Source organism: Populus trichocarpa, chromosome 10 (assembly GCF_000002775.5).
Source record: "Populus trichocarpa isolate Nisqually-1 chromosome 10, P.trichocarpa_v4.1, whole genome shotgun sequence".
NCBI classification, from domain to species: Eukaryota; Viridiplantae; Streptophyta; class Magnoliopsida; order Malpighiales; family Salicaceae; genus Populus; species Populus trichocarpa.
The window spans coordinates 8,646,670-8,673,145 of NC_037294.2; the positions used below are offsets into that span (position 1 = coordinate 8,646,670).

The 26,476-nt window shown below is 36.0% G+C and overlaps 5 protein-coding genes across 7 annotated transcripts; all 5 read left to right on the plus strand.

Annotated features, from left to right (window-relative positions):
* The first annotated feature begins 1,651 nt into the window (after window positions 1–1,651).
* On the plus strand, window positions 1,652–4,350 carry LOC7460038 (glyceraldehyde-3-phosphate dehydrogenase GAPC1, cytosolic). The gene is made up of 12 exons (XM_002315596.4): window positions 1,652–1,810; window positions 1,927–1,959; window positions 2,057–2,157; window positions 2,245–2,360; window positions 2,469–2,568; window positions 2,687–2,833; window positions 2,928–2,988; window positions 3,089–3,186; window positions 3,295–3,437; window positions 3,525–3,608; window positions 3,712–3,801; window positions 3,913–4,350. Exons 1-12 carry the CDS (start codon window positions 1,807–1,809, stop codon window positions 3,959–3,961), a joined length of 1,026 nt encoding a protein of 341 aa, XP_002315632.1. The 5' UTR covers window positions 1,652–1,806; the 3' UTR covers window positions 3,962–4,350.
* Window positions 4,351–6,088: 1,738 nt separating this feature from the next.
* LOC7460037 (pentatricopeptide repeat-containing protein At3g04130, mitochondrial) lies at window positions 6,089–12,209 on the plus strand. 2 transcript variants are annotated; one of them, XR_002984487.2, is made up of 3 exons: window positions 6,089–6,353; window positions 8,938–10,164; window positions 10,249–12,209. XR_002984487.2 is itself a non-coding variant. In XM_002315595.4 (2 exons), exon 1 carries the CDS (start codon window positions 6,412–6,414, stop codon window positions 7,951–7,953), a length of 1,542 nt encoding a protein of 513 aa, XP_002315631.2. In that variant the 5' UTR covers window positions 6,156–6,411; the 3' UTR covers window positions 7,954–8,240; window positions 8,938–9,203. The 2 variants fall into 2 exon arrangements, 1 of the variants encoding a protein (XP_002315631.2); XM_002315595.4 differs by lacking the exon at window positions 10,249–12,209 and having other exon boundaries at window positions 6,156–8,240; window positions 8,938–9,203.
* Window positions 12,210–12,570: 361 nt separating this feature from the next.
* On the plus strand, window positions 12,571–15,945 carry LOC7460036 (uncharacterized). The gene is made up of 2 exons (XM_002315594.4): window positions 12,571–13,692; window positions 14,644–15,945. The coding sequence occupies exons 1-2, from the start codon at window positions 12,985–12,987 to the stop codon at window positions 15,859–15,861; spliced, it is 1,926 nt and encodes a 641-aa protein (XP_002315630.4). The 5' UTR covers window positions 12,571–12,984; the 3' UTR covers window positions 15,862–15,945.
* A 1,691-nt stretch (window positions 15,946–17,636) lies between these two features.
* On the plus strand, window positions 17,637–20,094 carry LOC7460035 (lysine histidine transporter 1). Its single transcript, XM_002315593.3, has 7 exons — window positions 17,637–18,026; window positions 18,140–18,523; window positions 18,636–19,029; window positions 19,142–19,247; window positions 19,367–19,458; window positions 19,564–19,632; window positions 19,717–20,094. Exons 1-7 carry the CDS (start codon window positions 17,851–17,853, stop codon window positions 19,813–19,815), a joined length of 1,320 nt encoding a protein of 439 aa, XP_002315629.1. The 5' UTR covers window positions 17,637–17,850; the 3' UTR covers window positions 19,816–20,094.
* A 537-nt stretch (window positions 20,095–20,631) lies between these two features.
* LOC18102432 (uncharacterized) lies at window positions 20,632–26,357 on the plus strand. Of its 2 annotated transcripts, XM_006378220.3 has the most exons (16): window positions 20,632–20,829; window positions 20,915–20,990; window positions 21,118–21,249; window positions 21,362–21,722; window positions 21,816–21,911; window positions 22,259–22,338; window positions 22,746–22,821; window positions 22,890–23,066; window positions 23,612–23,716; window positions 23,808–23,903; window positions 23,984–24,076; window positions 24,215–24,253; window positions 24,418–24,459; window positions 25,334–25,464; window positions 25,575–25,701; window positions 25,871–26,357. In XM_006378220.3, exons 1-16 carry the CDS (start codon window positions 20,754–20,756, stop codon window positions 26,018–26,020), a joined length of 1,857 nt encoding a protein of 618 aa, XP_006378282.1. In that variant the 5' UTR covers window positions 20,632–20,753; the 3' UTR covers window positions 26,021–26,357. The 2 variants fall into 2 exon arrangements, with proteins under 2 accessions (XP_006378282.1, XP_024466736.1); XM_024610968.2 differs by lacking the exon at window positions 20,632–20,829 and having other exon boundaries at window positions 21,102–21,249.
* The last annotated feature ends 119 nt before the right edge of the window (window positions 26,358–26,476 follow it).

Sequence of the window (26,476 nt, forward strand, 5' to 3'; positions counted from 1 at the left end):
ATTGTAGTTTTCCTCACAAAACATTATCAATTGCTACAGTGTTTTTTTTCATAGGTATTTTCATTCCAAAATTATCTTTGTTGATTTTTTTTTAATATTAAGTTGGTAAAGAATTTAGCTTTATAATTCTTTTTGCTTTTTATTAACAGAAAATCTAAATCATGTGGTGAAAACACTGTGTCTTTCCTCCCAAAACACTGTGAATTGCTACAGATCATTTTGTTAAGTCTCTAAGTTTTTTATCACCAATATAACTTTATTTCCATCATAAAATATTAATTCTATCATACTTTTAATTTTTATTATTTATCTAATACTGATACATAATTATAACATTATTAATACTTGTGTTTATAAATTCATGGCAACATGCGCGCATGCCATCTCATGATAATAAAATACAGGAGTTCTTAAGGTACATTGGTTTTGCCACTTGCATGACGTTGGGTTTCTGCTCAGAACGCTGGCTGACCTGTTGCCAAGAATCTTTGTGAGCATGCCATGGCCCAAATTGAATATAACCCGAGTTATATATATATATATATATATATATATGGGTTTGACCAATAAACAATTTCTTCGCAAATGTTTAAAAGAATTATAATTATCTCCTTTTAGGATCTCTGTTATGCTAGTTTGAAAATGTGATTGTGATTATTTTTTAAAAAATTTTTATTTAAAAATATATTAAAATAATATTTTTTTTTTATTTTTTTTAAATTATTTTTGACATCAGCACATCAAAATGATTTGAAAACATTAAAAAAATATTAATTTGAAATAAAAAAATAAAAAAATTTATTTTTTTTTTAAAATGCTTTTACAATACAAAAACAAATCAAATCTAAACACTAATACTTTCATTAAATTGGTATAAGTCACGGCAACTTTCACTCAATAGATCTTTCATGTTTTTATATATAAAAAAATTTAGACACTAATACTAACTTGATTTTATAATTAAGTTATTTCTTATATTAATTTCAACTTAAAACTGTTTTAATTCGTCGTCAATGACTTCTGTTAAAATCATCCAACAAGAATTATTATTATTATTATTATTATTTAAAATAATGTTGTTTCTGTTTTAAAAAGTATAATTTTGGTAAAAAAAATATAAAAGTTTTAAAAAATTCACATAAAAGTTCTTAATTATACTCTTTTAATTTAAAAGTGAAATTAAAAAAAAATCATTTGACAATAAAATCGAAAGGTGGGTATTTTTGAGATCTACTCTTTGAAGTTTCTAGCAACCGGAAAACCGTGAAACTTGTGTGGCAGCAAATTCAGGCTTGACCTAGCAGGCTGCTGATGTCAGCAGAGAGCTCATGCAACCAGTCCACGACAAGAACCTTCCGTTGCTGGGCCCAACAACTTTGAGCCCATCGGACATACTCCGAATATTCCCACTTCCAGAACATTAAGACTCCCACGGTCATTAAGGAAAGTGCGCTATACCTTCCTCTCACGCCTCTCCCTCATAGATAAACAACCAGTCAACCACCCAAGACTGAATCCAAATGCCACAAAATCGCGTGAATTTCCTTTTTAAAATCAGCGGCTAATACAACGGCTTTTCAAAATTCCAATCAGCGGCTTAAAACCAAGCTAATTGTTTCTTTCGTTTTGCCCAAGAAAAAAAAAACCGCTCACGTGACCTAACCCCACCACGCACCTACTCTTCTTTATATGACCCTCAATTAGCAGCCACTCTCCTCACTAAAATTATCTCTGTTTAAGCTTATCCCTCAAATCTCCCCTCTTAATTCTAAATCTCTCCTCTGTGTCCCGTTACTATCAACAACAATGGGTAATGATTATAAAAATGTCTCTCCGTTACACTGTTTTCGTTTGATTTTCACGTCGTTTTAGTTTTCATTTTCATCTGATCTGATTTCGTTTTTCTTATTTTTGTTTAATTAACAGCATGTGATAAGAAGATTAAGATCGGTATCAACGGTAATTTTCCTGATCTCAAACGTGTTTTTTTTTAAACTCCTGGTAAAAGGAACCAAACATTCATTTATTAACGTTAAATAAAATAAAATGTTCATAGGATTTGGAAGGATCGGTCGTTTGGTTGCTAGAGTTGCTCTTCAAAGAGATGACGTGGAACTTGTTGCTATTAATGATCCTTTTATCACTACTGACTACATGGTAACTATTTATTTATTTATTTTTATTTTTGCTGCTGTTTTCGATTTTCTATTGTGGTTAATGAATTGTTTTTGGGGGGGTCTGCAGACATATATGTTCAAATATGATACAGTTCACGGTCGCTGGAAGCACAGTGAGCTCAAGGTTAAGGATGAGAAGACCCTTCTCTTTGGTGAGAAGGCTGTCGCTGTTTTTGGCATCAGGTAAAAAAAAAATACTGTAGATGTTAATAGAAAAATTTGTGTATCTTGCTGTTGTTTTACTGGGATTTTTTTTAATGTTTATTCTTATTTCTTTCTGATTATTGGTAGGAACCCAGAGGAGATCCCATGGGCTCAAGCCGGTGCTGAGTTTGTCGTTGAGTCCACTGGAGTTTTCACAGACAAGGACAAGGCTGCTGCTCACTTGAAGGTTTCTTTTCTTGGCATTAATTTAACACAAAATCCATCGAGAATGTATTGAATTATAATCTGATTTTTGATTATAGTGTTTTTTTTTTACGTAATAAATAGATAATTTGTTGGTTCAGGGTGGTGCGAAGAAGGTTGTTATCTCCGCCCCAAGCAAAGATGCACCTATGTTTGTTGTGGGTGTAAATGAGAAGCAATACACTCCAGATCTTGACATTGTTTCCAATGCTAGCTGCACTACAAACTGTCTTGCCCCCTTGGCCAAGGTATCTATCTATTTCGATGAGATCTTTTAACTAAATGGAGGTAATGGGCGGATTATTTATTTACTAATCATCATCTTTGCCCCTTGATTTACAGGTTATCCATGACAGGTTTGGAATTGTTGAGGGTCTTATGACTACAGTTCACGCGATTACTGGTGAGCTTAGCTTCATGTTATATCCTGATTTATCTTGTTGCTTTCTTTGCATTTGGGTTTGAAAGTTAGTCCTCTGATGCTCTGTATCCATGTTATTCAGCCACTCAGAAAACTGTTGATGGTCCATCAATGAAGGACTGGAGAGGTGGAAGGGCTGCTTCCTTCAATATCATTCCTAGCAGCACTGGGGCTGCCAAGGTATGCATTTTTTTGGGGGGAGCATCATTGTTTGTTTATAGTTTATTGCTATGTTTATGCACCTACGGCCGGACCTTATTCTTCTTCGTTCATTGTCAAATCTCATAGGCTGTTGGAAAGGTTCTGCCAGCACTTAATGGAAAATTGACTGGAATGTCCTTCCGTGTTCCTACTGTGGATGTCTCTGTTGTTGACCTCACTGTCAGGCTTGAGAAGAAGGCAACATACGAGGCTATCAAATCTGCTATCAAGTAAGTGCTTGTTAGAATGATCTTCTAGTCAGAATCTTCTAGCTTATTTATATTCTGATTTTATTTGTTTACCTTGATGATCTCCAGGGAGGAGTCTGAGAATAACCTCAAGGGTATTCTGGGTTACGTTGAAGAGGATGTGGTGTCTACTGACTTCATTGGTGACAGCAGGTAAAGGAAAAGGCTGTGATGCTGTCTTCGTAGACCATGTGGATTGTGCTGGCCTGAATACATGCTTTCTTTGTATTTCCTCTAATGGTTGTGCTTTATGCAGGTCAAGCATATTCGATGCCAAGGCTGGAATTGCCTTGAACGATAACTTCGTCAAACTTGTCTCTTGGTATGACAATGAATGGGGCTACAGGTACATTTCTCCCTTCCTTTCCCGATTTATAGCATTCATGGTACCTTTGCAATTGTCTTCTCCAAAAGGTTTGAAGGATGTGCAGCTGATTCATGATTCCCATTTTTGCAGTTCACGCGTGATTGACTTGATAGCTCACATGGCCAAAACTCAAGCTTGAAGCTGAAGCATGGAGATGATGAATTGAGGCGCTTTTTTTTCGATTTTGTGGTTTACGAGTACAAGGCTTTAGATGATGTGCGAAGTTTGGAATTTAAAATAAACAATTGACTCTGATTTTTGTTTTGGATATTTAAGCTAGGGATTTACCACAGTTTTATCTGTTTAAATACAAAAAATCAGAGGGTTTGTTTTCTTGTTTATCCTATATATTTCCCGCTCTCTCTCCTCTACCACTGGTTTGCTTTCTCATCCTGGGGATGCCATGGGATGCTTCGATCATTGTAAGAAGAGAAGTATGCAAAAATAGGTCAATTTTTGTTTTGTTTTTGTTTATTTCCTAGTTCAAAATAAATGTTGAATAACAAGTTGATCTCAATTTGTGTTGAATTAACTCTATAGTTTGGCATAGCTATAAATTTTGTTGCATCTCAATACATTAATGGGAGAACCGGCTAGCATTGGGTTTAGGGTTTAGATAGAGTTGCATTTCAACCCCTATTCAATTTGCTTTTTATTGTTTTTTTTTAAAAAAATTATGTATTAAATTGATATAATTTAATATATTTTTAAATAATTTTCGTATAATATATCAAAAATAAAAAATAAAAAAAGTAGCCACAATTCATGCGGATCTTGTAACATTAGGATCTTTGAAATTGTACAGTGTAGTGATTTTAAAAAATATTTTTTATTTTAAAATGTATTAAAATAAAATTTTATTTTATTTTGATATTAAACATACTAAATTCATTAAAAAATTTAAAAAGTAAATATAAAATAAATTCATTAAATTAAATGTATTTTTAAAATCTATTCAAATATAAACACTTTAAAAAAAATTTAAAAATGATTTTTTTTAGAAATTTCATTTCAAACATGTTTTCGAAATGGTTTTTACTTAAAAATTTATGTTTTCTAGAAATGTTATAATGATCATGTTTTTTTTATTAAAATTTAATTTTGAATTATAATTAATAATTAATTTAATTTTAATATATTTTCAAATAAAAAGCTTAAATTTACAATCTCTTTAATGATGCTCTGTGTCGTTTTGTCTTATGTAATGTTTACTTGTTTCAAATTGCCAGCAGACAACATACAATCACACGATCTCAAACTTCAAACTAAAATTGAACTGAATGTCATGGCTCTCTATATGCAACAATAATTTATATATATATATAGCTTTTAAAGGTTAACTTCAGATTATATATATATATAAAAGATACCTAGTTTTCCTAACCCCTTTTTTAATTAAATGAATTACATACGACTTAATTACTCTTTCTCTCTTCCTAGAATTTTATCTGTCCTAATTTTACACAATTTTTTTTATTACTAACACGAGTATCCGGACCAGCTTGCGCATGCCTTGACTAATCCCACAGTCCTTGAAATTAACGATCATGTAAGCTTCTAGTAGTCATCATATTAGCAATCACAAGACTCGAACCTAAAACCACAGGAGAAGCAAACCTCTTAATCTCAAACTCTTATCACAAGATCACCTGCTAAATTGTTAATTTTATGTTTTACCCCATTATTCTTTTCTACTTGTGTTTTTAATTTGGTAAATCAATCCTTTCTTTTTTTTTTAATTTATTCAATTACTTATTTTGTTTTCTCAATTAGTTAAATAGCTGTTTTTTTTTAAGTCTCCATATTAAATCCAACCAAATTGGTTAAGAAAATAAATAAATAAATCCCACTGCTACCCCCAAGAAGAAGAAAATTAAAAGCAATAAAACTTAAAAGGAAGTAAATCAACAGTTAATTCAAACTTAAACAATAAAATTCGCCTGCATGATTTTATGTTTATTCAAATCAAAGGACCTATTACAAATTTGGTAATAATACAAGGATAATATTTATCCTAGAATTTGGTTAAATTTAAAATTTTAATTTGTATTTTTATATTTTTGTTTGGTATTGTAGTAATTATTGCTTTTTAAATTGTTTTTTATTTAGAAATGCATCAAAATGATATTTTTTTATTTTTTTAAATTTATTTTTTATATTAACACATCAAAATAATCTAAAATCACAAAAAAAAATTAATTTAAAATAAAAAATAAAAAAAAATTCAATTGTTTTTAAAATATTTTTAAAATTTAAAAACAAACAAACATTTAAAAACAAAAAAACCTACCGCGCACAATAATGATGAGCCGGGCCCAAATCAAATCATAACAAGGCCCCAGTCAACCCAACCTTACTCGGAAATTGTTGGGGGTCTTTTTAGCTTCTGAAACCCCAAGCCCTTGCTTGCCGAAGGTAAAATTGCAGCCGAATAGCATCATCATCTCATCTAACACCACAGACCAGCGCCGGAGTTTCCCTGCAGAAGCTAGCTCAGGTGTTGCTAGCGGCTCAGCTCTTCAGTTTTTCGGGTACCCATTCTCTTCTACTTGTTTTTAGTGGTCATAATTTTATTAAAAATCAAGACCAATGAACAGGGTACAAGTACTAAGAAGCTGTCTTAGAAACGCCCGTGTAGTTTTTAGTCGTGCTGATTATTGCTCTCTTGCTGTCTCATCTTCTTCTTCTTCGTGCGTTTCTCCTCCTCAATTACCTTCCGTGCTTACAAGCACGACTGTATTTGATTACCAAGATAACTGTCTAGACTCTAGAAATCAGTCGACTGTGAACTTAGTCGCTGCCAAAGCTCGTGTAGGAAGCAGTCCTGATGAGATTCTTCTGTCTTTGGCGGACGAACAAGTGTGCGATAACATTGAGGTTTCTAATGATCTTGTTGACAAATTGCTCCTCCGCTTTAAGGATGATTGGAAATCTGCTTTGGGTGTTTTTAGATGGGCTGGATTACGCCCTGGCTACAAACATAGACCCGAGGCATATGATATGATGGTGGACATTCTGGGGAAAATGAAACAAATGGATCAAATGAGGGAGTTATTAGAGGAAATGAATCGAAATCATCTAGTTACACTTAACACTGTGGGTAAGGCTATGAGAAGGTTTTCGGGGGCAGGAAAATGGGAAGATGCTGTGAGGATGTTTGACGAGTTAGGAACATTTGGTTTGGAGAAGAATGCGGAGTCTATGAACTTGTTGCTCGACACGCTTTGCAAGGAGGGCAAAGTTGAGCAGGCCCGCGCTATCTTCTTGGAGCTTAAATCACACATTTTGCCTAATGCTCACACATTTAACATTTTTATTCATGGTTGGTGTAAAGCCAATCTAGTTGATGAAGCACACTGGACTCTCCAAGAGATGAAAGGGCATGCTTTTCGACCTTGTGTAATCAGCTACTCTACCATCATCCTATTCTATTGCCGCCAGCACAATTTTTCTAAGGTCTATGAGCTCCTTGATGAAATGGAAGCGCAAGGGTGCCCACCAAATGTTGTCACTTACACCACCATCATTGTTTTTCTGGCCAAGTCACAGAATACCGAGGAGGCTTTACAACTAACTCAGAGAATGAAGTCAGCCGGATGTAAACCTGATACACCTTTTTTCAATTCTTTGATTTATATATTAGGGAGAGCTGGCCGATTTCAGGAGGCTGTTGATGTTTTTGAGAAGGAGATGCCAAATGCCGGGGTCTCCCGTGATACATCTACTTATAATTCCATGATTGCTATGCTCTGTCATCATGGTCATGTATCAAAGGCCCTTAGTCTTCTGAGGGAGATGGAAACATCGGCACCTTTCAAACTTGATGGTCAGACATTCTACCCATTGCTTAAGTCATGCCTTAGAACTGGAGACATGAATTTGTTGAGTCAATTATTGGATGACATGGTGAAAAAGCATCAACTAAGTCTTGATAGATCAGCCTATGCTCTTCTAATTCATGGCCTCTGCAGAGCAAACAAATGCCAGTGGGCTTACCATCTGTTTGAGGAAATGATCAGTAAAGATATAGTACCGAAATATCAAACATGTCATATGCTTTTGGAGGAGGTCAAACTGAAGAGTATGTATGATACTGCTGAGAAAATTGAAGATTTCATGAAAAAATTATAAATGCAAGGCGCAAGCTTCCCTGGTGAACTTATTCTAATTTTCTCTTTTTCTTAAACTTATTTGTCTCCCATAGCATGTGGTATACTAATACATGGCATTTTGGCACAGTGGTGCTATTTTTGGTCATTTTGGGCATATATGATTTCTCACTACTTTCTTCATTTTTTTTATTAAAAAAAAAAAATGTTTGGCAGGTTGAGTTCATGTTTTGCACTTGTACTGTCTACAATTGGATTTTCTGTCATTGGTAATCAAATCAAATCAAGGTTTGGATCGCGATTGTGAAGGTCATTTTCCTGATAGTGAATGAAATCAAACAGTGAGACATGAGATTCATAGCAAATTGAAAATGAGTCCCCCCAAAGATGAACACATTAGTGAAATAAGTTATTGTGTCCTATAATGAAGAAAATAGTATGATAAATACGTTAGATACACCAGTTCAAATTCACTATGATCAATATCTTGTTAAAAACCCAACTGTATTTTTGTTAGGTATCATTAGAAACTAATCATAACACCAATGCATTTGTCTTCTTTTCTCTTGCTATGTTTCACTTACTCTCTGTGCTTCAAGTCTTTATCTTTGTATGATTCATTGAATTCAAATCTCATGGAAACAGATGCAAACAATATATTCTCCATTTATGCCATGTTATTCCAAATAACGAAATAAAACAGTCAACTTAAGGGCAGACTGTAAAATTTTAGGTGTCATTAGCCTCGCAAAATAATTTAACTTTATTTCTCACATAAAATGATCATGAATCAGTCAATTAAGTTACTGGCTGCAGTTATTACTTATTAAGGCACTTGCAAGTGTGGCAATGTCTAGAGCAAGAGGGGTTCCTGAGGTCCTAAAGGCTATAAATCCATGTGCAAAATTTCACTGTGATTCCTTATTCCTGTATCCTTGATGATAAACAAGGAATGATCTTACCTTGCCATATTAGCTACTTGATTAGCAACCTGTTTTTTCTGCAGCAAGAAGCATTATGAAGCTGGCAACCTGCTTGTCCTGTGATGCAAACGAACCCTGTTTTGGACAAGCACCTGCCATAATTCTGTGATCGTTATTAGCAGATGCTTACATTCACCGATCATGAGTGCATCTTTGTCCAATTGAAGTATTTTTGTGTGAAATTTTCCTTATTTGCGCTTATTTGAAAATAATGCAAGATAGACTTGAAGAAATACTGCTCTTGTTTTCTTGTTTTCAGAATGAGATGTTTTAGGGAACAGATTTGATATTTGAATTCTTTTATTCAGTATTTCCTGCCCCAAGCAATATTCAAGAGGATGCAGATGACCATATGTATGCCATTTCTTAGTTGCTTCCCAGCTGCTTGCATACGAGTCTTGCATTGTGCTAGTGAATGTGATATGAACATGCTGTCTTAAGATTGCTCTATTTCGCATATGTTTTTTTTTTTCTTTGCCAAATTCATATGGACACTCCCTGCACTATAAGTTATCTTGAAAAAGACACTCGTTTTTTCCAACAATTTGTTGTGAATGTTGAGACACTCTTGTGAAAGCATAATTGCAGTATAGTTCAAATTTAAAAGGTATTTACTTCAAATTTAATGAGTATTTTAGGTCATTTGCGGCCACCCCTTGTGTGAGGTTAATGCATAGTGACAATGATTAGTGATGAAAGCAGAAGGAGAGAAAGAAAGTGACTTTTATTGATTCCCTGCAAAGCTGCAAAGTCAGCTGTATTACTACCATTGACTGCAGTACTGAGTACATTAAGGTAGTGACTTAGAGTTCTTAAGTTTGATATTCTGGGCACCTTTGGTTTTAGTTCTATAATACCTTAGTTTATGCTTTCTGGTAAGTTGCGATGCCTAGGTGATGATTACTAGTCAGTTAGATCCCATAGTTTGAATTCTCCGATTTTGATCACGATTCAGGTCTTTTTGGCTCTTGGTGAGAATACCCCGAGTAACGAAAAATGGGTTAGAGGCAAGATTTCCCGTGAAAACAGAATATGCTAATGGCCACTGCTGATTTTACCTGAAACTGTGGGCAGTGAAGGAGTGAAGATACAAATTCAACCTCGCCTCTGCATAATGTGGTTTTACCCTTCGTTTTGATTAATAGGCTGGTCGGTGGCATTTTTTTGTTTGGAGGTTAAACATTTTAATAAAGATCCCAGATGACATGGCTTGTCTCCTCTCTTTGAATCCAGAAGTTTCGAATGATTTGGTACATTGGAAATCTGGACCTTTACTGTTTCTGTGCTTGCGTTCTATTATGTATCTTTATTAGTTTGTTTGACTTTTGGTGCAGATTGGAGGAAGCATCACATAATCTTGTCTGTGTGCTCAGATAACCCTAAAGAATTGTAAGAAAATCATATCTCGTGATCCGATGTTGCTGATAAGTGATGAGAAGTAAAACAAAACCAAGAAGTGACTGCATGGGCCCAGACATTTGCTTCCATGAGGATGTCCATTGTCCCCGTAGAACATCAAGCCAACCATGGGCAACATGGGCCAGTTTTCGAGTATTTTACAAGGCAAGACCTTTACATTTTTGCTCACTATATTTTAAGCATCAATCTCCCAGAGCAAAGCTTCCCATTTGTACAGGGAGGAACTAAAAGTAGTTAATAAAGAGCCCAGTTCATGACCAGGACTCCATGCAGAAATGCAACCACTTGAGCAACAAGGTTTACTCAAGAGAGGTTGATAAAACGACACATGATAGGTTCAACAGGGTGCAAAATATTTATTAAATACTCGAGGGTTGATTTGGTGAGCCGGCAGTACTAAGAAGTGATCGAGGGTAGTTACAAGCTTGAAGAAGAGAAACATTAGTGATAACTAGGGAGATTACTACAACGAAATACCCATGACACATTGTTGGCTCCAGCTCTTACAATAAATTTGACGACCAGTGGATTATTCCATGAGCTAACCAAATCTTCTGATCTTTGTGAGCCTTCAGAGATTTTTTTTAATTTTTTTTTTATGTTTTCGATAGTTAAAAATAAATTTTAAAAAATAAAAAAAATATTATTTTAATTTATTTATAAACAAAAATTACTTTTAAAAGCAGCTATTATTATATTCTTAAATCCCCATAATGAAATATCATGAATTGAACATGGATTTTCAACACCCATTATAAGAAATGGTCAAATTTAGCCATTCATTTTTATTATGATTGCATTATTAGAGAATAATATAAATCATATATTAGATCTTATCTAATAATTTGAGTTTTTGGGTTGAATTGATTCTTTTAACATGGTATCAGAGCCTTGATGACCAAGTAGTTACGAGTTCGAGTCTTACCATTCTCATTTATTTGATAAAAGTTAAGCACATAGTAGTGTAAGTTTGTGTAAGTTTCAAGCCCAAAAATCTATCACTTGAGAAGAAATGTTAGAAAATAATATAAATTATATTTTAAAATTTTACCTAACAACTTAAATTATTGGATTGAATTGTTTATTTTACCTGCTTTATCTCACCACTAACTAATCTTACTTAACTAGTAATCATTATTGATGTGTATGAACTTGATTTGAAAAAAAATCAACAAATAATTAATTTTAAAGCACTTTAATGGAAGACAACTGAATCGACAAGTGACTTTCCTCGCAACAACTCAAGTAGTTAGTCTTTAGTTGGATCAATACTAAACAAGAATCAAAGGAGAAAACTTGCGACATAATCATGGGTTCGACTCCTAAAGAAAAAGTAAAAAATTGATTGCCCGATGGCTTGCATGAGCAGTTAGGTGCAGGTTCTTTATTAGTGGAGGTAGATGCATGGGCCTCGCAAACTTTCAGTTACTTCAACGGCAGATTCAAGCCACTTAATGTCCCTTTTCTGTTCTGTCCACCGATGCAAGTTCCGATGAGTTGGTGACATCTGTGAAGATCCCTGCACAGAGCACACTGGTGTCTGAAATGCGAGATCAGAAAGTAGAAGGGGAGGATGTAGAATAGCCTTCAGAGAATTCGATACAAGAAAGCAAAGATATGATCAATGCTGTGTGAATCCTGTTGTTGAGATTTCCCTTTCCAGGGACAGATGGAATTAATGAACATTGAACACTCCTTTTCTCCACCACAAGAAAGAAATATATCTCCAGAAAAGTTAAAAATTAAGTGGTAGCTTGTAGATGAATAAAGAACTAAAGAACATTGATCCCATCATAGAAATAGAGAGAAACACTTTTTTCTAATTGTTTGTAAGAGTGAGTTTTTACTGTATAGTAAATTAAATGAAAATTATGAATTTCTTCAGTAAGATTTCTAATGCTTTTAAATAGTTATTCATAATGTTAAAAGTTGGCACTCGGTGATATTAATTTTGTTTTTAATTTATTTTTTTAATTTTTATAATTAATTTTGATATTTATAATTGTTAGGATAAAACTGAATAGTAATTATTCAGATTAAATTAAAATATAACTCCTTCATTAATAATTATACATACACACATACAAAATAAATGTATTTTTTTAATTCTTTAAAAGATTTAAAATGCTTAATTGTATGCTAAATATAATATATTTATATGAAATAAATAAACATCTTGAAAATAATTTTTTCACAAACTCTATATTTATTTTCATACCCGAACAGTTGAAGGTTTGGTATGCCCCGTTGGAGCGACAATTTTTTTCTTTGCCTCGTTTTTGTCTCCTGGGTCCTGTTCCCTCCTGGCTCTCTAACTACCTAGTGGAGGGTTGTTTGTGGATTTCCGATAGTTATCTGTTCTTTCCACCGTGCTTCGTTTAACTCCCACAAGCTGTCTTGCTATGTGATCTGATTTTTATTCCTGAATTCCAAGATTCCTTATCCTTGCAACTTTCCCGAAAATATTCTCACATAAAAAGAATTGATTTCACTTTAAAAGGTGAAACTAGTAATCATTACTGGCTAATGGCCTTTCCCTCTTGCCACTTTTCCTCCCATTTCACAACTTGCTGCTGGATTCTTGAATTCTCTGCGCTTGATTAAAAACTCTGCTTATAGTTGCTGGTTTTTATTATTGAATATAGGCAACAATGCCACCCTCATACTTCCCTCTTAGGTGGGAAAGCACTGGAGATCAGTGGTGGTATGCGTCACCCATTGATTTCGCAGCTGCTAATGGCTACTATGACTTGGTGAGAGAGCTTATTTACCTTGACACCAATCTCCTCATCAAACTCACTTCCCTTCGTCGGATTCGTCGGCTTGAAACTGTTTGGGACGACGAGGAGCAGTTCGATGGTGTTGCTCAATGTCGTTCTCATGTAGCCAGACAGCTCCTGCTAGAATGTGAAACAAAAGGAGGTCACAACACTCTCATTAGAGCTGGACATGGTGGTTGGCTTTTGTACACTGCTGCTTCAGCTGGTGATGGGACCTTTGTCAAGGAATTGTTGGAGAGAAACCCTCTTCTTGTTTTTGGAGAAGGAGAATATGGTGTCACTGACATATTTTATGCCGCGGCCAGGAGCAGGAATTCTGAGGTTTTCAGGCTCTTGCTTGATTTCTCTATTTCACCACGATGTGGCCTTGGCTCTGGAGGAGAGTTAGAGGAGCAGCAGAGTGAGAGTCATTCCGAATTTAAGTGGGAGATTATGAATAGAGCTGTCCATGCTGCAGCTAGAGGTGGGAATTTGGAGATTTTGAAGGAGCTTCTAGGGGATTGCTCGGATGTTTTTGTTTATAGAGATGCTCAAGGGTCGACCGTCTTACATGCTGCCGCAGGGAGGGGGCAGGTCGAGGTGAGGACTATTCTGTTTTATGCTTTATCAGTAGCTTCACATATTCATCCTTGCACTATTATCAGAAGTTTTCCTGTTATTTTAGTTTGCTAGTGCATGGTTGTCATTCCTTTCCTCTCTTCTGAGTACATGCTCAAATGCATCAGGTTAATGAGCTGTAGAAAGGACAGTGATCCAATATTACATGACTGATAGAGAAAGATTGATCTCCCCTTTTTGAAGAAGGGGGCTGTTTGTGATGCTTCAGATTAGACTAGTTGATTGCTCCTGGTTTATTTTCCTCCCTTGTGTCAGTAGTCCACATCTTTCATTGGCTTTAGGTGAATTTCTCCACCTATCATTTTACAATATTTTAACGTACAGGTCTGGTTATGCATATGAGTTGAAGGTGCCTTTCTCCACCGATTATATGAAACGTATATTTTTCATAGTGTCATTTGGGTTCTGGTTGTTCAGATGGCAATTTTAGCAGTAGTTCTTATTGTACGAGCCTTGTTCAAATGGAGAACCCTGACTTGTCAAATGGGCAGTAGCCTTTTCTGGGAGACTCCTCGTATTGCTGTTAGCCCTTCAATGTGTACATTGGCAAGTCCCTCTCACTTTAGATTCTCAGATTCACCTCCCCTCTCAGCAAGGCCGGTTCTTGCCATAAGAGTTTACTCGTTTTGCTTTCTTGAAAGAAATGGCCAACAGAATTGTAGAGTTCTCTCTTACTTCTGTTTGATGGACTGGCTATCACATGTCAGGATTACTCCTATCTACTCATGATTGGAGAAGTTTTATCTAGAGCCTTTCTGATGGCATGCTCATTTCGAGTCCATTTTGTTCTTATTATCCCTTCGTTTTTTATTCTGTGCTCATGCAGGGATGAATCCACTTTGTTCTTCATGGTGATATCCCTTAGACCTAAGAAAAACTACACTTACAGAAAAATTTATCCTGTTCGTGCAGGTAGTTAAGGATCTAATTACATCCTTTGATATCATTGCCTCCAAAGATTATCAAGGGAATACGGCACTGCACGTGGCTGCTTACAGGGGTTACTTAGCTGTGGCAGAGATTTTGATACTTGCATCTCCCTCACTCGCCTCCTTTACAAACAACTATGGAGATACTTTTCTCCATATGGCAGTGTCAGGCTTCCAGACCCCTGGTTTTCGAAGAGTGGATAGGCAGATTGAGCTCTTCACTCAGTTAATGAGTGGTAAGATTGTGAATATCAAAGATATCACCAATGTCAAGAACAACGATGGAAGAACAGCCCTTCATACCATCAATCAACTTAATATTAGTGACATGGACGCCATGACTCCACTAGATCTCCTCAAGCAACGGCCAAGATCAGCATCTTCTGAAATTCTAATCAAGCAGCTGATTTCAGCTGGAGGGATCTCTTATCCTCAGGATAACATAGCCAGAAAAGCTATTGTTTCCCATCTGAAAGGGCATGGTATAGGAAAGAGTCCTGGCACTTCTTTTAGAATTCCAGATGCAGAGGTGTTCTTGTACACTGGTATTGAGAACGCATCTGATGCCAGTTGCGATCACAGAAGTGTTGGTGACAATTCATGCTTGAGTGGCCCAAGTGATATTGACACGGGTAACTCGTCGGAAAACAAAAAATCAGGTTCTGTAAATAATGCTGCAAGGCGTCTGAGGTCTCTCCTTCAGTTGCCCAGGAGGAAAGAGAAAAAAGCTGCTGTGATGGAGTTAGAAGATGATGACTCTGTAAACTCATTTAATTTATGCCAAACCTTGGAAGACCGTCCAATTCCTCTCCGGCAGAGATACTCAAAACTGTTTTCCCTCTCAACCAACAAAAGAACAATTTCTGGAAGGAGCGGTCTTCCAAGTCCATCACCTGGAAAGAAATTTACCACGGGGCTAATGCATGGAGCTATTCAAGCAAATACACATTTAGCTGTTTCAGATAGATCGCCTTCAAGTTCATTTTCAGGGTCATCCCTGTCCTCGCCCGTTTCAATGGATAAAGAAAAGGATATTGATATTGCAGGAACCTCTTTCTCAAATCAGCCATCGAAGCATAAACAAGCATCCTTCAACAAGAAGTCGATGAACCAGTATTTTTGCTTTATTGCTCAAGGGCTAGCAGTGGAAGATTCAGGGACGAATCAGAGCTACAAGCATGCCACTCCTTTAGTAGCCTGAATTGATTGTAAAAAGACTTGTGAGTTTCGGCAGGATCGTCATAGTAGAATCTTTTGTTTTGGAATCCAAAGTGTTCTTTCCACATATTAATTTTCTTAATTCATTTTGGTCTTTGTATACCGATAGAGTTTTTTTTTTTTTTTTTTTTATGATATAGTGTGTTAATTTAAGATTGTGGTAAATATTGTTTTTTAAAATGTTTTTTATTTGAAAATATAATAAAATAATTTTTTTAATTTTAAAATTTATTTTTAATATTAACGAATTAAAACGATTTAAAAACATCATAACAAACTAAATTAAAACAAAAACAAATTAATTTTTTTTAGAAAACGTGGCTGTACCGCAAAATCAAACACAGCAATTTTGACTATATTCTTAATTTCCCAACAGATATCAAAAGCTGATGTCGAAGTTGATGGAAACATTCATGTCGATGACTAGTTGAGAAGCAAGACGACAATATGGCTATTAGATCCATGGTTAATATCCTACGACTTTAACTATATTCTTCTTGTTCTGCTGCACATGTAACTGATGATTCAACAAAATCAGGTCTGTAATATGTTCATCCCAAATCGAAGACACCATCTGCATCAACTATAGAAAGCACCATTTCTATATAGCAGAATACCCTCATGATTTCTTGTCAAGATTTTGTGACTAACCCATTTCTTGGTCAAATAATTGAGTATTTTTTTGTATCCACTCCACCTACTGGAGCTCATAAGTGTTAGCAAAATAATAAAAAATAAAGAAAAATTAGAGTTTTCCTTCTATATCTGCATGTTTCCAGTTTAATGATCTAATTATAGTCTATTTTTTTCAAGGAATCAACGATCAAATAGCGGCTACTAGGATTATAAATTTAACGTGCAATCTTCAAATATACACAAATTGACTAATGAAGCCCCTCCTCTTGATATAAATATCAAACAAGATAAGGGTATCTTGGTGCTTTTATAGGAGAAATCCCCTGTCCTTCCTCAACGGACAGGTTAGCAAGATTCAAAATTTGGCCAGAAAGAGAAATAGTATTTCTTGGTCAAATAATTGAGTATTTCTTTGTATCCGCCACCCCACTGTCTGGAGCTCAGAAGTGTTAGCATATCAATAAAAAATAAAGAAAAATTAGACTCTCCTCCCTATATCTGTATGTTTCCAGCTTAATGATCTAATTATAGCCCTTTTTTTATTCGAGGAATCAACGATCAACTAGCGGCTACCAGGATTACAAATTCAACGTGCAATCTTTAAATATGTGCAAATTGACTAATGAAGCCCCTCCTCTTGATATAAACATTGAACAAGATAAGGGTATCTTTGTGATTTTATAGGAGAAATCCCCTATCCTTTCTCAATGGACAGGTCAACAAGATTCAAAATTTAGTCAGGAAGAGAAATAGTATTTCTTAGTCAAATAATTGAGTATTTCTTTATATCCACCCTATTGTTTGAAGTTCAGAAGTGTTAGCAGATCAATAAAAAATAAAGAAAAATTAGACTCCTCCTATATCTGTATGTTTCCAGCTTAATGATCTAATTATAGCTCTCTTTTTTTTTTAGGAATCAACGATCAACTAGTGGCTACCAAGATTACATATTCAACGTGCAATCTTCAAATATGCATAAATTGACTAATGAAGATATAAACATCAAACAAGATAAGGATATCTTGTTGCATTTATAGGAGAAATCCCCCTTCCTCCGGGTAAGCAAGATTCAAAATTTAGCCAGGAGAGAAATAGTATCCTGAACCACCAATTGCCAATTTACCATCTTTGGTCTAAGGATCATCTGCTAATTACAGAATCCTCCACCGATATTCTCTCGCGTATCTTCATTATAAATTGTATTTGGAGGCGACCATTTTATTGGAGTTTCCTGTGGCTCGAGGAGAAGGATATTCCGGGAGGCTAAGATTGCTTGAATCAACCAAACGTTTCTGTGACTTTTTGTTGTGTTACGTAAACTAGCTTGATTGCAATTATGCCATCCAATGAGTCACAGAACGATGAAGCAGCAAGAGAAAAGGCCATAAATGATTGGCTTCCAGTCACTTCCTCGAGGAATGCCAAATGGTGGTACTCAACCTTCCACAATGTCACTGCCATGGTTGGTGCTGGTGTTCTTAGTCTCCCCTATGCCATGGCTCAACTTGGATGGTATGTATCTATAAATATATGCTTAATCTTAACTTTATTATATATACATAGATCAATATATGTATGAGCTTAACTACTAATTAATTCTTTGTTCTGCATCCATGAAATTTTAGGGGACCAGGTGTTGCCATACTTTTTTTATCATGGGTGATCACGTTATACACTCTATGGCAAATGGTTGAAATGCATGAGATGGTTCCTGGTAAGCGATTTGATAGATACCATGAGCTAGGGCAACATGCGTTTGGAGAGAAGCTGGGTCTCTGGATTGTTGTGCCACAGCAACTAGTTGTACAAGTTGGAGTAAACATAGTCTATATGGTTACCGGAGGAAAATCATTGAAGAAGTTCCATGATTTGGTTTGCTCCGACTGCAAAGACATCAGGCTAACGTACTTCATCATGATTTTCGCTTCGCTTCAGTTTGTTCTGGCTCATCTTCCCAATCTCAACTCCATTAGTGTTATCTCTCTGGCTGCAGCAGTCATGTCCTTGAGGTACGCACCTAGCTACTCAATTCGCCTCACTATTTGATCAGTTTAATCTATATACGTATATAATCCAAGACCCTCTTTTTTATACGGATATGGCGGTGATTGCATCATGCAGTTACTCCACAATTGCCTGGGGAGCCACCCTTAATAAGGGTGTTCAGCCTGATGTCGACTACAGCTATAAAGCGAGCACTAAAACCGGAGCTGTCTTTGACTTTTTCTCTGCCTTGGGTGATATAGCTTTTGCATATGCCGGTCACAATGTGATCTTGGAGATCCAAGCAACAATTCCCTCTACTCCAGAGAAGCCTTCCAAGAAACCCATGTGGAGAGGAGCCTTCCTTGCATATGTTGTCGTCGCCATCTGCTACTTCCCAGTTGCCTTGATTGGATACTGGTTTTTTGGAAACAGCGTGGAAGACAACATTCTTATCTCACTCGAGAAACCAGCTTGGCTTATTGCAACTGCTAACATGTTTGTTGTCATTCATGTTATTGGAAGTTATCAGGTGCGTTTTACTTCTTTTTTTTCCTTGGTTAATTCAGTTTCGGTCGATTCCAGCGCCTACTGCATGCACACATACATGTATATTGACTCATGATGCATGTTTCAATCTGCAGATATATGCTATGGCAGTGTTCGACATGTTGGAAACTGCATTGGTGAAGAAACTCCATTTTTCTCCTTCTTTCATGCTTCGCTTTGTTACTCGCACGGTATATGTTGGTAAGTGCAGCTTCCAGGCCACTCTATTTTTCTTTCAGCTACCTATTCTGAACGCCTCTGCAAGTTTGTACCTGCAGCTTTGGGCGCTCAATCTCTTCTTTGAATATTGTTTGCTGCAGGGTTCACAATGATTGTTGGTATATGTATTCCATTCTTCGGTGGCCTGCTTTCGTTCTTCGGAGGATTTGCTTTTGCCCCAACAACATACTTTGTAAGAACTCATTACTAACCCAGTATATATATATATATATCATTTACCACATACCTGCTTCATATTTAAGCTATCATCACTGACAAAAAAATCAACTCTTTACAGCTCCCTTGCATCATGTGGCTTGCCATCTATAAACCCAAGAAGTTCAGCTTCTCTTGGATAGCAAATTGGGTGCGTAAGCTTGACATTGTTTAGAAATCAATTATATTAATCTTGAGGCTTGCATGAGCTGAATAATTCAAAAATATATTTCAGGTCTGCATTGTGCTTGGAATTTTGCTGATGATATTGTCACCCATTGGTGCCCTAAGACATATCATCCTTACAGCCAAAGACTACGAGTTCTTCTCATGAGCATCACACCAAATGCGAGACAAGGGCAGACCAAGTACTGTAAAGAAAGGGTGTTGATTGAGTTGCTGGTTATGGCCTTTGCACTTAGCAGGAAACTCAAATTTAATTAACAGTTGTAGAGTTGATATTGTTGTGTCCTCCTGTTTATACAACGCTTGGGGAACTGGTTTCTTTTATGTTAAGGTTTCTCTGTATAAACAACAATAACAACTTCTCCATCGTTGATAACTTTCATGGGGGTATGCATGAAATTTAATTTAGTTTGGACAGGATTTTTTCCTTCTTTCTTCCATGAAAGTTTCTCAAGCTGTTCCAAAATGTTAAGTTGACATCTATATATGGAATATTACACTAATTGTGTTAAAAAAATAATCTTGTATACCAATATTTTCTTTTTTTTAATCATAGTTTTTTTTATCAAAATTCAAAACTATATTTTTTTTATTAATTTTTAAACAAGTCATCTATGTCTAAATTGTTCTAAAAAACTAAAAACAAACATGGAAAAATTAATTAAAAAATTAAAACAAACATGGAATCCAATGCTTTAATTATTAATTATTTATTTATCAAGGATGTATTGATTTTATTTTATTTTTTTATATGAAAATGAATAATTCCTCAACTATAACAATTGAAAAAAAATAACAATTTGGATTATATATATATATATATATATATAGAAAGAGGGTATAAATAACAATTTGCCAGGCAAACGGGCTGAATCGGGCCCATTGGACCGGACTTCTTTCAGGGCATTTTCGAAATAAATGTAAAGGAGAGGGGAGTATAAATTAAAAACCCGCGAAGACCACTATTTTATCTACTGAACAACACTATTTTCCCGCCATTTTGCTCAAAGGGAGAGAGAGAATCTGAGAGGGGGAGAGAACGAAACCCTAAGAGAGAGAATCTGAGAGGGGGAGAGAGGTTGCTTGATGGAAGAGGAAATCAAAGAAGAATTTAAGAAGAGCGGGTTCTCTCTAGACGATGAAGAAGAAGTCCTCAAGAAATGTAAGCCCTGCTTTGCACTTTTGTCCCTTAATTTTCTTGCATTGCCAATAGTTCTGTTCAGATCCTAATCTGCTTTAATTATTAGGTCTTACTTTCTGTATAAATTACAATCTGAAGCCATCAGACCTCGTCTCGAGCTGGGAGGTTTACTATCTCAATAGGTGAGTTTTATTCTCCGTCTAGGTTTCTTTTTTCTTTATTATTTTCATGGTTATTTATTTATTTTTATAGAGTTTTCACCGTAAAAAAGAACAAAATTATTGCCTTTCAAGCTTAACTTTGGTGCAGGCTACTTGATGAATCGACGGTTCGAAATGCTGAAATGGATGGGTTTTTGTTGCACCTGCAGAATGAACAGAAAGAAGCTGTTGTTAAAGAGGAACCCAATTTGTACATCTATTCAAGCAAAGATGTGGACATGTGAGCAGTTTATTTGTCTACTCTTTCTCTGTTTTGCTTGTTAATTTGTTTCTATGCTGGATGGAAAATATTTGGTCTGTTAAACTTGATAGAAATGTATCATGCTGTCTAGGATCTTGAATTACGATGAAGAAGATTTGAAAGAAGAAGTTCCCGGGACTCCAACAGACAAATCATTAAAACTCAACTCAGAGCCATTCAATTCACCACCCAAATCGTATGGAAATGGTTATTCTTCTGGGAAACCATCAAAACTTGTGACACCCTTTGGACGGCGGACTGATAAGTTTGTGGTCAAATTCAACATCAATAGCCTTCCTGTGGTGGAGAACAATGATGGTGAGCATGACCATGGGAATCTTGAGGATGAAATTATTAAGAGGGCTCAACCCTGCAAGAGGTGTTCTTTGATGGTCCATAGATTGGGGCCAGAACCTGGTTGCAGGTTCATGTATGACAAGATTGAAGATAGGGTATATGATGCTTCTCATTGCATAAACTATAAAGTGGTTCTTCGTACCTCCAATTTTTCTGTATTGCACTAACATAATTTTCCTACCATTTAGTTTAATGCACTTGAAAATCGCATTAGAAAGCATGCAATTGCACTCTTTGCTTCTGGGCTGTACGAGGAACCAATGGACCCAACAGTTGCTTCACAGGTAACTTGGCTGTTGTCTGCTTTCATGATATTTATCTTCTCGTTAGCATTCTGATAACTGAAATCATGCCAGCATGAAATACCATGGCCGTGTGCTTATCTCTGTTAGATGTAAATAACTGTATGGGGACCCTAACATATCAATTGTGTTAGATATCTTGTATCCAAATTCTCCCTATACTCTTCTGTTATTTGCTTCTTTTTTTCTTGTGAAAAAAAAAGAAGATAATTTTTTAGTTTGCCTTTGATGAATTAATTGCTTTCTAAATTCTCCAGCATGCTTTATGTAAACTTTTACACTGCCATAAAGCTGTTCATCCATGCATCTGATTAGAACTATTTTTTCAGAGAAATATATTTGCTGTCGGAATGATCTGTTGTGATGGAGAAGGGCGTTTAAATGAGAAATCCATCATGTTGCAAAGCAGGTAAGAAGTCACATGATTTTCCTTTATGCTATTCATTTGCATCAATCAACTTGTAAGGGAAATGATGCGACGTGCACAATAGGACATCCATGATGAAGTAGATTTATGTGCTGGTATATTTAAGGAGAACAGAAATGATATCAATTCATGGTCTAAAAATCTGGTCTCATTTTGGAAGAAGCCCGTGTATGAGGCAATGCGATAAAAATAACTGTCTTGGCCAAGTTTGCCCCCGAAGGGTTGTGTCCAGGCTAAAACAGGGCCTAGATTGCCCAGTTCCTAGATTCATAGTCAAAAGATCTGACAATCAGGGTGTTCTTGGATATTTTTTTTCATATGAACGATGGTCACAGGGAAGAGACTGTTGAATGCTAGTCCTGATTATGTGTGCCATATCTATGCAACAGTGTTGAGCATTCTGGAGGCCGCAATGTTCGTTTAGAATTGCATAACTTGAGCCAGTTCTCCATTTTTCCAGGACAGGTAAACTAGAAATAAGATTATTGATCTTTGATCCATATATCCCTAAATCAAGCTTAGCCTTTCTGCAGATTGTAGGTATTGAAGGTCAAAATCCTAGTGGACATTGTTTGATTGCATCTAAACTGGTGGACTCAGTTCCTTTATCTGCCACTGTTGCTGTGAATCAGCATCCTACAAAGAAGCAAGCTTTGGATCTGGTGGTTGAGTCAACCGATTCTTCTTATGTACAAAAAGAGATATCAGCTGTATGTAGCTTTGTCTTCCACTTCAATTGAGGATATTAGAATAACACTGTTTCTTGTGCTTGATCATAAGCCATACATACCATGTTTCATAGTTGTTGCTGAGTGGAAGGGACAGATGATTTGGGGTGCAAACATTGGAAGAGTCCAATAGTAGAGCATTTAACTGAAAATATGGAATTAAAATAGTTTAAAATGTTCAGGATCAATGATGCACTTGTAGAAGCTAATGAATTAAAGGCTTTCGGATGGGATAGATTTAAAAAGTATCAGCAGCAGCGTGTGCATTTCATTTGTTAACTGTAGAGAAACTACTGCAAAGCTGAGAAGGCAGGAGGTTTTAAATTGCTGCTTGAAGCGGATAAAACTTGCATACTTGTACAATAAAAGCTCAAACCTCGCCACTTAAGACAATAATTCAGTTTTCTGCCAAAGTTTTCATTCATAAGTCACATGTGAAATCATAACAAATTGAGCAATCATGTTTGCTCTCTTGTATTCCTGCAATATTTCGATCCTATAGGAAATAATCTGTTTGTATCTAACAGCTTATTGCTTCGGGCCCTTTCACCACAACAGACAACTTATTCTTTGAGCCTCTGACAGAGCTGCTTGCATATGCAGGCAGAAAGTTACCACAATTACTTGTACTGGTATGATTTTACTATTTTTGAATGCATTGTCATGCTCGGGTTATGGGCTCAGGAAATATCATGTCGTAGACTTAATGGCAGTTTTTCTTAGATGGGACCATTCATCGATTCTGAACATCCAGAGGTTAAGAAAGGGGCTGTAGACAGGAGCTTTGATGAGTTGTTTTGTCAGGAAATTCTGAGAAGGGTAACTAATCAAAACGTTGTGAATTGTTTCATGGGAGCAACTTCATTATTTTATAATCATTTAGCTGTTTATTCTTTCAGTTGCAAGACCATGTGGAATATGCTGGCTCTAATGTGCGTGTGATTCTTGTTCCATCTATACGGGATGCTCAGCATGATTTTGTTTTCCCACAGGTCATGATAGTGATATATTGAGTCCTAAAATAATTCCTTTACTTAATCATAGCAAGCACACGCGTGCATGTCTTGTGTATATTGTTTTTACCTATAGATGTGTATATTTGTTACTGAGATTTAGCTGTGGTTGTGCAGCCTGCTTTTGATATTCATCTCCCCAATCTCGAACATCAGGTACATGATATATATGATTCGAGTCATTCGTGTTGTAACTAGAAAGACGCTGCTTGTTTGATAAAAAGAAGAAGAAGAACAAACAAACAAAGAAGGTATTTGCAGTACATTTTACCACCCCATGCAGATCATACATTTTATTTCATTTTCTGTCCTTTTGCCAGATAACCGGTCTCACAAATCCAGGAATTTTTGAAGCAAATCAGGTAAAAAATGATGCCCATTTTTTTACACTCAAATTTTCAATTCTTGCTTGAAACTCTCAACAATGATTTTTTGGTTTTCGCTGATGGAAAATTGATTTAGAATTTCCATTTTTCAAAAACTATTCATCTCACCTGTATTTTTTAGAAGTTCCTGTTGGACAATCAACTTTGAACTGTCTTGTGTTCAATACAAGCTATATTACTTTTGTTATTCAAATGTGCTAGGTTAATCTTTATAACGAGGTTCTTGTAGACCTTAATCGTATCCAAATACTGATTGGTCACCATTTGGATGATTCACCAAGTACGGTTTTTATGGGCAAATGTTCATTGTTTTGGATCAGTAATTAGAGCTCAGAATTTCTGGCTATCTGCTCGGGTAGCAAACCAAGAGGTTGAGAACCTAGGGAAAATTATAACATTCAGGACATAAGTTTTCCATCCTATTAAGCAACCCTAAAGGATTATAATTATAAAGGAAGCTCAAATTTTTTGAACCCCTTTCAGGTTCAGTCTAGGTTTAGGTTCCATAGACGACAAATTTCTATATTTTGTGCATGTCAATAGAATGTTCTGCCAGAGTAGTTGAATTTACTAGAATTCTAGCTTGGACCAAGCCCAAGTCTCGTTTCTCTAGAGCATGTTAAGCAACTTGGGTGGTCAGTAAAGATCCTGAAATTTCCCAGGATCCATTATTGAAAATTGAAAATCTTGTCGTGATTTTTTTCAAGATCACATGCCACCTAGGTCTAGTATCCAAGCATCCCACAACTTCAAATTTCAGAGGTGCTATTGATCCTTATTTTTTTTCATAAACATGAATCTGCATCAGAGTGTGCAATGCATGTATTCTGTTTAATAGTTTTAGTTTCAGGTCAAAGTAGGCTGCTGCACAGTGGACATTCTAAAACAGATAAGCGGAGAGGAGATGTCACGAAATCCAACAGATGGAACACCCAGTGATCGAATGAGTAGACTTGCGAACCATATTATCAGTCAGCGCAGGTACGTTTGAAAATTCTTATTGAAAACTCCTCCACTTGATATTTTTGTTGGTTCAAGAGATCGGAGGTCTAGAGTACCTGACTTGTTAATTTTTAAATAAATGAAAACAGCTTTTATCCTCTATATCCGCCAGCTGAAGACGTTCCATTGGACTTTTCACTTGCTCCAGAAGCTCTTCACATTAACTCTATTCCAGATATTCTCATCCTGCCTTCAGATATGAAGTACTTTATGAAGGTAAACATAGCACCAAGTACCTGAATCTTTTTGGTTTCAGTCCCGATTTCAAAAAAAAAAATAGAAGATAGAAAAAAAGATGTGCAGATAGGCTCAAAATGTAGCCAACCAGTGAAGGATGGTGGGTTCAACTTCTTCAAACCCTTCAAGTGTTTGCTCTCTGGCACAGGTGTTGACCCTTGGTGAAGGGGAAGAGCAAAGGAAGTGCATTTGCATAAACCCAGGAAGACTGGCAAAGGGAGAGGGAGGTGGGACTTTTGCAGAGCTTAACTACCAAGGGAGTCCTGACAAGATGAATGCTTCAATTATAGGCATATAAATCCTGGACCCAAACCCTTTAAGTAATGTACCAAACTTGAATGTTCCTCGAAAAGGCTCAGCAGCTGGTGCACAATATCAGAATTGAAGGTCTAACACAGCTAAGTTTCAATTTGTTGGATCAGCATTGTAATAGAAGTTAAACTAAATGCATCGGTTGAGTGATTTGGAAGGATTTCAGACTTTCAGTCCTGATGCTGCATTAGTGCCAGTGATGACCACCGTAATCGTCTTGCTCTCTCGTAACAATCGAACAGTACATCAGCTGTACAAGTGATTTGGTATAGATACAATATTGTATTCACTCACTTCCTTTCAATGTTCTATGCAGTTATCAATTTGCTCTTACAGAAGAAGCTACTGCAAAGTCATTTAAAATGAGTTCAGTTTTCAAGTATAATTTTGTCCAAGATATAGATCACAGAAGTAATAACTGCTTCATCTCTGTAAAACAAAA

What these genes read in the sequence shown, in the direction of transcription:
- LOC7460035 (XM_002315593.3), top strand. Translation starts at nt 17,851, where the DNA reads ATGCCATCCAATGAGTCACAGAACGATGAAGCAGCAAGAGAAAAGGCC. An exon ending in GCAGCAGTCATGTCCTTGAG is followed by an intron (nt 18,524 to 18,635) that starts GTACGCACCTAG and finishes TGCATCATGCAG; the next exon opens with TTACTCCACAATTGCCTGGG. An exon ending in TTGCCCCAACAACATACTTT is followed by an intron (nt 19,459 to 19,563) that starts GTAAGAACTCAT and finishes AACTCTTTACAG; the next exon opens with CTCCCTTGCATCATGTGGCT.
- LOC7460038 (XM_002315596.4), top strand. An exon ending in TTATCACTACTGACTACATG is followed by an intron (nt 2,158 to 2,244) that starts GTAACTATTTAT and finishes GGGGGTCTGCAG; the next exon opens with ACATATATGTTCAAATATGA. An exon ending in GTCTTGCCCCCTTGGCCAAG is followed by an intron (nt 2,834 to 2,927) that starts GTATCTATCTAT and finishes CTTGATTTACAG; the next exon opens with GTTATCCATGACAGGTTTGG.
- LOC7460036 (XM_002315594.4), top strand. Translation starts at nt 12,985, where the DNA reads ATGCCACCCTCATACTTCCCTCTTAGGTGGGAAAGCACTGGAGATCAG. An exon ending in CAGGGAGGGGGCAGGTCGAG is followed by an intron (nt 13,693 to 14,643) that starts GTGAGGACTATT and finishes CTGTTCGTGCAG; the next exon opens with GTAGTTAAGGATCTAATTAC.
- LOC7460037 (XM_002315595.4), top strand. Translation starts at nt 6,412, where the DNA reads ATGAACAGGGTACAAGTACTAAGAAGCTGTCTTAGAAACGCCCGTGTA.
- LOC18102432 (XM_006378220.3), top strand. Translation starts at nt 20,754, where the DNA reads ATGGAAGAGGAAATCAAAGAAGAATTTAAGAAGAGCGGGTTCTCTCTA. An exon ending in GAATTTTTGAAGCAAATCAG is followed by an intron (nt 24,460 to 25,333) that starts GTAAAAAATGAT and finishes TTTTAGTTTCAG; the next exon opens with GTCAAAGTAGGCTGCTGCAC. An exon ending in CATATTATCAGTCAGCGCAG is followed by an intron (nt 25,465 to 25,574) that starts GTACGTTTGAAA and finishes AAATGAAAACAG; the next exon opens with CTTTTATCCTCTATATCCGC.